This window comes from Rhagoletis pomonella, unplaced genomic scaffold, assembly GCF_013731165.1.
Source record: "Rhagoletis pomonella isolate Grant_MI unplaced genomic scaffold, Rhpom_1.0 Rhpom_scaffold_00002, whole genome shotgun sequence".
Classification (NCBI taxonomy): Eukaryota; Metazoa; Arthropoda; class Insecta; order Diptera; family Tephritidae; genus Rhagoletis; species Rhagoletis pomonella.
The window spans coordinates 17540921-17551131 of NW_023458556.1; the positions used below are offsets into that span (position 1 = coordinate 17540921).

The window sequence follows — 10211 nt, forward strand, 5'->3', positions numbered from 1 at the left end:
ACAACTCGACAAGTCGCGTTGTTAAAAGTTAGTGAATCCCACTACAGGTCGCTCTCGACGACAAATAACCCAAATAGAACTTGTTTATTGAGACGCCAAGTTTCACGTAGGAAATATACACAGAAAGGTAATTTTGTTGTAGACGGTTCTGAAACTGTTGAAAAAATTTCTCACTTTTCGAATAAAGTAAAACACAGAATTTTGAAACATGGTGAACTTATTTTTCTTCTTATCAATGAAAATGGTTATGTATATTTTTGTCATAAATAAATTAAACATTATTTATAAATCACATAATCGTTTAAAATCACGAAGTGCTATTGATTTAACAGAAATAACTCATCACTGTAGTCCAAGCGACCACCATTGTTAGCATCACAGCAGAATGAGTGAAGGTGGACATAGCACCGCCGCCACTACCGCCACTACCACCACTACCACCGCCACCAGTGCTATTACCAGAACCAGTGCTATTACCAGAACCAGTGCTATTACCCGAACCAGTGCTGTTACCAGGTCTCGTGCTATTACCGCCCGTATTAGTACTATTACCAGTACTCGTTCCGTTATTTACAATTCCACTGCTTTCCGTTACATTATCAATCCAGTTTGCCCAGTAGACAAGATCGGTGTAAACGCCAGGCAAACGAGGTTCAGCACAGCCGATGCCCCATGAAACAATACCGGCCAGTTGCTTATTACAGACCAGCGGACCACCCGAATCGCCGTCACAGGCATCACGTTCGCCATTCATGTAACCAGCACAGATCATACCCTCGCGTACGAGACCCTCATCAAAGTTACTCTCATTTCGGCAAGTGTTGAAATCAATGATGGGTAAATTAACCGACAATAACTCAGATGCCAAAATTCCCTAAAACGCAATAACAACACAGAAAATAACACGTTATGATAAATAGTAAAAAATGTGAATGACGAAAATAAATTTAAAGGCCATGGAAGCTTTTATGAAGCTTTACATACATATGTACACTGCCGGCAAAAAGTATTGGCACAGCAAATTTTTCACAATATATGCAACATTTTTTTTTTTAATATTTGATAATTTTTTATAAAAATTTGGTTCATTCCATCTACAAAAAAATAAAATAAAAATATAATTTTCAACTTTTAATCAGAATTTTTAGAATTTTTTTGAGTATGCAGTTTTGCAGCCCATTAAATTCCAGCAAAAAATACAAGTGCGGAGTTAGTCAAAAATCGCATTGATTTTTGAGAATTATTTTGTTGAAGGTGTTTTGCATTTTTCCATATAAAGTATTTTCGAAAAAAATGTGTTTGTATGGAAGAGACTGCATAAAAAAATTGCCAAAAATCAACGGTAATTCCTAGCTACTTAAGGGTTGCACTTTATTATAATAAAATTGACTTGGGCTAAAAATCTGCATGCTCAAAAAAATCTAAAAAATCTTACTAAAAATTTGAAAATTTGCATTAAAGTTTATTGAATTTTCGTGAGTTTTGTACAAAGTTTAGGAATTATATTTTTTTATGCTTTTTGTTATAGAATGAATCATATTTTTATAAAAAATTGGGGGAAAATATTAGAGAAAAAATTGTTGCACATATTGTGGATAATTTGCTGTGCCAATACTATTTTGCCGGCAGTGTATGTATGTAGAACAATAAAGTGAAATAATGGAAAGCACTTAACGGTATATACGTATGTAAGTGCATTATAAAGATAATTATTGTCAACTGTTTATATGTTAATGATTATAGGTACTCCTCCGGATTGTAAATTGATTAGGGGTCTTCCCTTAAGCTCGTAAAAGCTCGTAAATAAAAAAACTGTCAAAATTTGTATGGAACTCTATTTACGAGCAACTGGTAAAATTACGAGGCAAATTTGATGCGCAAATGACCTCGTAAACTTCAGTGTTGCCGAGGGGCCGAAATTTTTATACTAAAAGATATGACAAAATAATGAAAATAAATTTAAAAAATATTAAGCTAATAACATGAATAAATTTCATCCACCAACTGTATAGACTTAGATTTTCTGCGAATTTTCGGCATTTTTTTTTTGTATTTCAGCCAAGAGTGATAGAGACAAGATGGCGGAATGTTATGGAAAATACTACGAAACATAAATTGTTTCACAAAATCCTGGTTGATCTGTCAAACTGTTACTTGACGCACCTATTTACACCTTTTCACGAAGGGGGCGTTCCCATAAAAGCTTCGTAAACTTACGAGTTTTACACCGTTTAGGACTTTACGAGTTTAAGGAAATACCCCAATTCTATTTAATGTACAGTTAAAAGCTCCCTCACTTTTTCAGTTCGTCCCCAACCGGTTGCCTGACAGACGGTACCTGCCGCTACCGGCGTTCTAGCTCTTTCGATTGTTTCTATAGTAGGATGCCGCTCAGGCACAGAGGCATTTAGAAACACTACCGCAATATCATTCTCATATGTGGATGCATTGAAATCATCTATGCCGAAAACGATTCGCGCAATATCGAAGTGTAGCGTATTTTCCGTACGCAGAAAACGGTCCAAAGTACCCGCAACAACGACAAAGTCAGCGGCAGGACGATAGGAGCCATTATTGATCTCTTGACTAAGGGAATAATGAAAAACGAATAAAAGTGTTTTCAAAACTAATTAATATCAATTCAAATTGCACACTTCAAAATCTCACTCACTTCACAAAACAATGCGCCGCTGATAGCACCACATTCGGTTCAATTAATGAACCACCACAAATGTGTCCAGCACCAAAGTAAAATTGATCGCCACTACGCCTTCTGATCGACACCTGATGTTTGGTGGCGTCTAAGCTGGCCAAGGTGCCATTGATAATGCGACCGCCAAGTTCTTTATCGCCATTAGCACTTGAAGCGCCGGCTATATGGAAAAATAACTGTAACTATGCAAACACTAGCAGTCAATAATTTAGAAGCACTTCACGCACCTGCGCTGTGTATGGCAAATGTGACGCAAAATAAAATCACTATGCTCGTCCAATGCCAAAACGCCATCCTTCAGCAGCTCAATTGCCCTGCTTATCAGATAATTTTTCAATTCTAATTCGATGGAGCGATGTAACTTTTTCGTTCGATTAAAAGCATTCGTCCGTACAGCGCGATGTTAAACAAATTAATGATAGCCAATTCGATGCAAATAAATTAGTTTAAAGAAAACCCACAAACTTTACGAGCGATTATCTAATCTCAGCGACGTAACTTTTCGAGATATCATATGCATATACAGTTACTCTCGTAATCGATCACTTGTTGTCGGTACTCAATAAAAAAAAAAACTATTTTCATATAATGTGCCTGAAAAAGTAGATGTCTAAAACTACATAGTAGTACACTAGGTTCAAACATAAAAAATTCATATCTAACTCGAAAGACGTGGAGCCAATTCGCTCATGTTGGGATAGACATAGCCTCCAGTGTGGATACTTACATATATGCAAACCGTGGGACCACATCGCACGTTCAATACGTGTCGCCACCAAAGAAGTAGTCGGATTTCCGCGAGCCCGAAAGAACAACTGTTAAGACGAGGAAATGTTGCGCTGTTGCAGAGAGGACGACCGCAACGGAAGAGGGATTTATTTTCCGCAATACAAAAGAGACACCGAAATGTGTGAGTGCGAATAGCTTGAAATGCTGTCCGGCATAAAAAGCGCAGGAAATTTGTGCCAGAAAGTTAAGAAACTTACGGATGGATTCAAGACTGGGGACCTAGTAACCAATGACAACACAATACTTAATTAATTCGGGGGTGTTTCTTTGGGACCCCTGCACAAACTACTCTTCCCGTTGAACTGCCATTCAAGGTACTAACATCACGGGTTGGTTGGCCCACAAGATATTTTATGACGATTACTTAGATGCTTATCTCGTCTGAAATCGCCATGGATGCATGTGACTTGAACACATATCTTCTGCTAGTACTCGATTTACGTTTACACATAATCTAGTTGTCGCTGCCCTGGGACGTTGCGGGGGCAAAAGAATATTATGTGTTGCGCGCTTTCCCTCATTCCTATGCTTCTAGGACAATACAAAACTGGGTTAAGTAAAAACTGAGTCCTATTAAGTGATTTTTCAACGCTGGGGATGGTGGACTAGGACCACCATTATTAGGCATAATTTTTGCAGGTAAGCTTGAACATTTGAAGCCTTTTTCAAAGCACACTCGAGGTGGTACTTAAAGTTAAGTCGACCAAAAATTATAAAACACAGACACGTAATTGCGGGCTTAGATGTAGCGGATTCTGAACGAACACTAAAAGTTTGTGTTTCTACAGCTTTCCGGCTGCTTATTGGAATTCCTCTGTTTTATGATTCGCGAGGATTAAATTTCTAGACGATAGCCACTCTTTTACACTTTTTATAGTCTCACTAACTTTACTCTCAGTCTCCTGAATATATTTCGTTACACCCACCACGGTGATATCATCTGCGAATATAAGTCGGGGAACAGATCCCTGAGGCACCTCCGCCACGGCCCTACATTCCTCAAAGCCACGTCTGTGGACGACTGAGATTTTCTGAAGCCAAACTGGTAAAAAACCTTTATCTTCTGCGATCGCCGTGAGTCTTTTGCAGATAATTTTGTCAACGATTTCCCCTAATGTGTCCAGTAGGCATAAAGGACGGTAAGACGAAGACTCTCCCGGCGGTTTACTCCCCTTTGCTAACAATACTCTTCATTGATAAATAAATTCAAATTTAATATTTGTGCAGCTAGCCTCATTTCCTAATTTTTTATCAGAGACGTGAACCGGATGAAAAATTTGGTCGAATTTCATTAAAAGCGGATAACATTTCGATTCGATTCCCAAGTGTGGTAGCCGTGGAAATTTTCATATTTCATTATTTCTCAGCAATATGAACAAATTTGTATATACATATGTATATATTTATAGTATGATCAAAAGTGAGCGGCACTGTATTTGATTAAAAAACTAAGTACTTCAACATGGTTGTCTTGGATTCATTTCCCTGTAATTGAGTAGTTCGCTGAAAAACGACCTTCAAGAATATGTGGGATTCCCTATCGTTGTTTAGACGTCAACTAAATATATTATCTAGTCTTTATTTATGTATCTTTATGTGATATATGTTTATAGATCGGTTCGACTCAAATGCAGAATGGGGCTGTAAAAACACTCCTGCTTTCTTAGACTGGAGTATACGAACACGCCTGTCCATAAATTTTCCAAACTATTAAACCCAGGTTAATTATATCCCGATCTTCATTTGCATACAAATTTACGATCATTTGCACTAATGTACTTAAAGGTTGCTTTCCGCTGTCGAGGAGCCGCAGTTATTGAGAAAATTTGTTTATATACCTTTATTTCGCTTCTACCATTCTTCGAAGACCGTAACGACAGATGAATCAACAGGTGATGTTTCACCCCTGTTTTACTTTCCACCGTCCTAATATATAGCGCGCATAGGTCTTGATGTGAACCCAGCTAAAACTAAGCCAGTCCTTTTAACTAAACAGTACAAACTCATAGACTTACTGCCAGGTATACCAGGTATGTATCCATCTAAGTGAAATTCTCGACAGTAGACTACTCTGGAATGACAACACAATGGAAGGTATTAAGAAAACCACAACAGCGCCTTTCACCTGTAAAAAGCCGATTGGTGTAACAAGGGGTATGCTCACGAAAGCTGCGACACCCTAGTAGAAAGTGTTGAAATGATTCCACCTCATCATCCTCGAGAGACAACTGCGATACTAACGATCGGATCTAATTTTTAGTCTTAAGATGCGTAAGCGCACATTTGACAGCCTGGATCGGGGCTGTACATGAAGGACTCGGAAATTGCGCACATCCTATTTTCGATGACCTGGCTACCTATCTGTCCAAGATTAAGTCACAGATGAACGGTGGCGCTCCCTCCCGCTCTCTACCCGTTGATATCGTGCCAACTCATCAGCCAAACAAGATCAACAAGGGTACAAATTACAATGACCAATTTTGGGCGCAACATCACTGATCGCAGGGCCCACATTGCCGTTTGGCTGTCAGATAAGTTGCTTACATCTCTTGTTTACTTCACACTCTTGAACAGTATGTCTTTAATGACAGCCAATTCTGCTTAAACAGGATGCTGATGAAGTGCTAATGGCAACCGCTCAAACAAGCTTCTATACAACCATGAAAAAGTACTTTTCTTCTTCACTCCAGCCACATCGCCCCCACCCAGTCATTGGTTAAAGGAAAGTTTGTAGCCATTTTAGAGACGAAGTTATTGGTGTAATCAGGCAGGCAACCGAAACTTTTAGGCATTTCAAAGCATCTAAACGCTGATCTTATAAGCCATCCCGTTTTCCTGAGCCTGATTGTAGTGTGTAATTCGGTATTGTTGCCTGCAGGCGCTGGAGTGTGTGTAGCTTTCTCTAGGGAACCCCAATGGCAGCTTTCCACGATAGCTTCTTATTTAGGATCAGCAAGTTATTTACGACCACTTTTCAGAGTATAGGTCCTTATGAATGTTCTTATATCTTAATACGTCTATATATACATACACACATCAGTTTTGTTTTAAACAAAATTTTATCTATTCATAAATAAAGTCCCAAATACAGTGAGAAACACAATAACACCCGAAATATGGCTGGCGCTTGGTGCACCATTAAGATGTGACTCTATCCAATTCGACCAGTAGGAAACATTTGTGTAAACGCCTGGTAGTAGCGGTTCAGCACAACCAATACCCCACGACACAATGCCAGCCAATTCTCGGTTACAAACAAGTGGACCACCAGAATCACCGCCGCAGGCATCCCGCTCGCCCTCCGAATAGCCAGCGCATAACATACCTTCACGAATCAAGCCCGCGCCGAAACTCATGTTGTTCGCACAAACATTGAAGTCTACGATGGGCACATCCACCGTCATCAAATAGTCGGACAAGTAACCCTGAGAATTGATAATGAAATTTACAATAAAGCGAGAAAAATGAGTTATTGGTAACTTACATCTTCAGTTTGACCCCAACCAGTCACCTGACAAACAGTGCCCGTAGCCACTGATCGATTAGTTATGTCAATTGTCTGAGCTCTAGTGTAGTTCGCTGGTACTGAGTCATTCAGGAACACCAAAGCAATGTCGGACTCATAGGTGGTTAAATTAAAAACGCTTATATTTAAAATGATTTCCTTCACTTCAAAAACAAGTGTATAGTTGTTGCGCTCGTAGCGATCCAAATTGCCCATAACCACAATGAAATCCGTTTCTGGACGGAACGTGCCATTGTTGATATCATAACTGTGCAATGGAAAGGTAGAACACACATTTTTTTTTATAACTTTACTTATTTAACTTACTTGACAAAGCAATGCGCTGCCGTCAGCACTACGTCGGATCTAATCAACGAACCACCACAGAGGTGACCTGTGCCAAAAAAGTAACCATCATTGCGCTTTGATCGTATTGAGACCTGATGTTGCGTGGCATTGAATTGTGCCAAGGTGCCATTGATAATGCGACCATTGTGTTCATAGGAGACTTGGTGATCGCTTGGTTCTGCCGCTGATTGCAAAATTATTTATTAAATAATAGCACTAGTTTTCTTTTTTGATGATATCACCGTGCGACAGTAAATTTTACACACAAAAAATTAAAATATTCGCGAAACTATGGTTAAATTATAGTAAGACTGCGTACTTATAGCGTTTGCTTTTCTCGAAATAATGTTGCATTTATTTTTAAAAAATATAAATATTTTAAAAAATTATTTAAAAAATTCAGTGCATTGTAGGATAAAAATAAAGGTATCATATAAAAGAAAACACTTTTGTAGGATTATAATGAAATAAATTTTTTGGTGCATAAGGACGAATGGGTATGGAAAATATCCCTTACAATTTTTGTCCTTAAATATCCTTGAAAATTTGATTTTTTTTTTGAAATTTTATTGTTTGAGGACTAATATACGCACGGCCTCATCATCGAATTTCATCCTGCAAACTTTATTAACTTACAAAGATAAAATTTTTTGAAAGCGCATTTTCAATACGTCCTTTTAAATCAAAAAACTTTATTGTTCTTAAATTCTACAGAATTTTCTCTCTCATTTGGTACTCACATTTTTGTTCTACATTGCACTGATTTTATAAAATGTTTTTTTAATTAATCATATCTTTAAATTTTCAAAACATTCTGAGGTCAGAGTGAAAAACTAAAAGCGCAGTTTTACTATATTTGGCCCATAGTTTCGTGAGTATTTATATCGATTCTTTCGCGTGTTTTAAATTTTTTTTGTTTCTGTCGCACGGTGTACACATATTTTCAAAAAAAAACAAAAACTCACATGTCAACTGTACAAGCACTAAGGTACATAAAGTAAGCAAAATTATAAAATTCCTGAACATATTCGAAACTGAAAATTCCCCAAATTTTGCGATAGTATGTACTTAAATCTATTCTTCCCTCTTCGACAATACCTTCTTGTTCAGGTGTGTACCACAAGAAGTTATAAAATGAAATGCCTTCAAGGCTCGGGAAAAACGTGTTATTTGGTTTCGGGGAAAAGCCCCAGTGTATGTATATTTTAATCTAATCAAAAATATTAATTTCTGTTTATGGCACGACAGATTTTAACCGATATCGCGCGTTTTATTTGACATATCAATATTGGCTGTTTATGCTTTTTTGCTTTCAATGTTAATACACAAATCAATTTCAATACGAGTATATGCTTTTGTTAATATGTTTGCGTACAATGCCGGATCGCCAGAGAGGAGGGGTATTTTGAGGGCTGGAGCCCCGCGATGATGGTCCTACTTTGCACATTTTTAATACCAACTTACCTGGTAACATCATAGTTTAGAAGAGTAACTGAGTGTACGAACGCACAGTAGGACGGTCCAAAATTATATTTTCCAAACACCCCCAGAACTGAAGATTATCGAAAATAAGGAGACTCGTATTTTTTACTTTGAAATTGGTTAACATTTAAATGATGATGTAGTTTTTAGTTAGATACGGAAGTAACAGAACAAGAGAGAATGCGACCTGAAAGATATTTTGTATCTCTTAAAGAAATAGTTGCGAATTCTTTGTAATAAAGGGTCCGATCATTGAAGCTTTGAAATGGATACATCTTTATGTGGCCAAAGCCGGACAGTGACAGTGAATATGCTCTATGGTCACACCTATTCGGTGCAAGTGGAATCGCAATCGGTTGTGACCAGTCACGTCCTTTCTGTTGAAATGGTAGCCAAAGAGTCTGGCCTATCTATGGCTTCCCACCGCTCCCCAGTGCTAACTGCGTCTATAGTGTACCCACTCTTCGCGAACCAACGATCCTTCTCGCGCCAACTCGTCGGCGACCTCATTGCCTTCGATTCCGCAATGGCCTGGTAGCCAGGACAGTGTTACCGTGTTTTTGGCTGCCAAAATTTGTAACGTGTCAAAGCAGTGTCTTACCAGTTTGGATTACAAATGGATGGACCATTTGCCCATGGAAATTAAAAGTTTGGTGCAAAAATACCTGCACCTGCTTGGTCCGCCATCCATGAACCGTCTGTGTACCAGTATACGTATCTAGGATCAAGGGTGCCCATTTGCCAAATTTTCGCGATCGGGGATTATAACTTGGAACTTTCTGCCAAAGCAGATCTCTTTAATCATGGAATCAAAGACTTTTCGGTAGCGTTTTCTCTTTTCCATTTTCTATAATTCTGGGTGTTGCAGCCGGTAAACTGCAATATGTTGATTTTTTTGTGTATTTTTGGAACACCATAATATATATATATATATAGGTTGTAAAACTGCGCCTAACCACACATCACGAAACCCCTCCGTTTAAGTGTTTTCTGCCTCCTTCCATGTACAAATATTAGGGTACTGAAGTATGTATGTGTGTACTTACTATTTACTTAGAAGCTGACAATAGTTTATCACTTTCAAATTATCTGCCAAATCAACAATTAATCAATGAAGTATACGCATACTAACGAAACATTAAAAAATATATATATATGTAATTAACTTTCCGCTATAAATAATAATTAAACGACTGTTTGATAAAAATACATACGTCAGTAACAAAAATGTCTATAAGCAGCATGAAAGATGACGTATCTGAAAATATTTGACTCTGATTCTCTTTATTTAGTCACTATGCGGCAAAACTCGAATACAAATACGGTATTTCTCACTTATAAATTTCTGCTTACAGGCACTAGAAAAAGTGTAAA

The 10211-nt window shown here is 37.9% G+C and overlaps 2 protein-coding genes across 2 annotated transcripts; both read right to left on the reverse strand.

Moving 5' to 3' along the window:
- Nucleotides 1-325: 325 nt before the first annotated feature.
- On the reverse strand, nt 326-3007 carry LOC118734476 (trypsin eta-like). Its single transcript, XM_036464195.1, has 4 exons — nt 2941-3007; nt 2672-2873; nt 2298-2586; nt 326-874 (listed from the first exon to the last, which is right to left on the reverse strand). The coding sequence occupies exons 1-4, from the start codon at nt 3005-3007 to the stop codon at nt 326-328; spliced, it is 1107 nt and encodes a 368-aa protein (XP_036320088.1).
- A 3554-nt stretch (nt 3008-6561) lies between these two features.
- LOC118734477 (trypsin eta-like) lies at nt 6562-8832 on the reverse strand. The gene is made up of 4 exons (XM_036464196.1): nt 8820-8832; nt 7335-7539; nt 6987-7275; nt 6562-6927 (listed from the first exon to the last, which is right to left on the reverse strand). Exons 1-4 carry the CDS (start codon nt 8830-8832, stop codon nt 6562-6564), a joined length of 873 nt encoding a protein of 290 aa, XP_036320089.1.
- Nucleotides 8833-10211: the final 1379 nt, after the last annotated feature.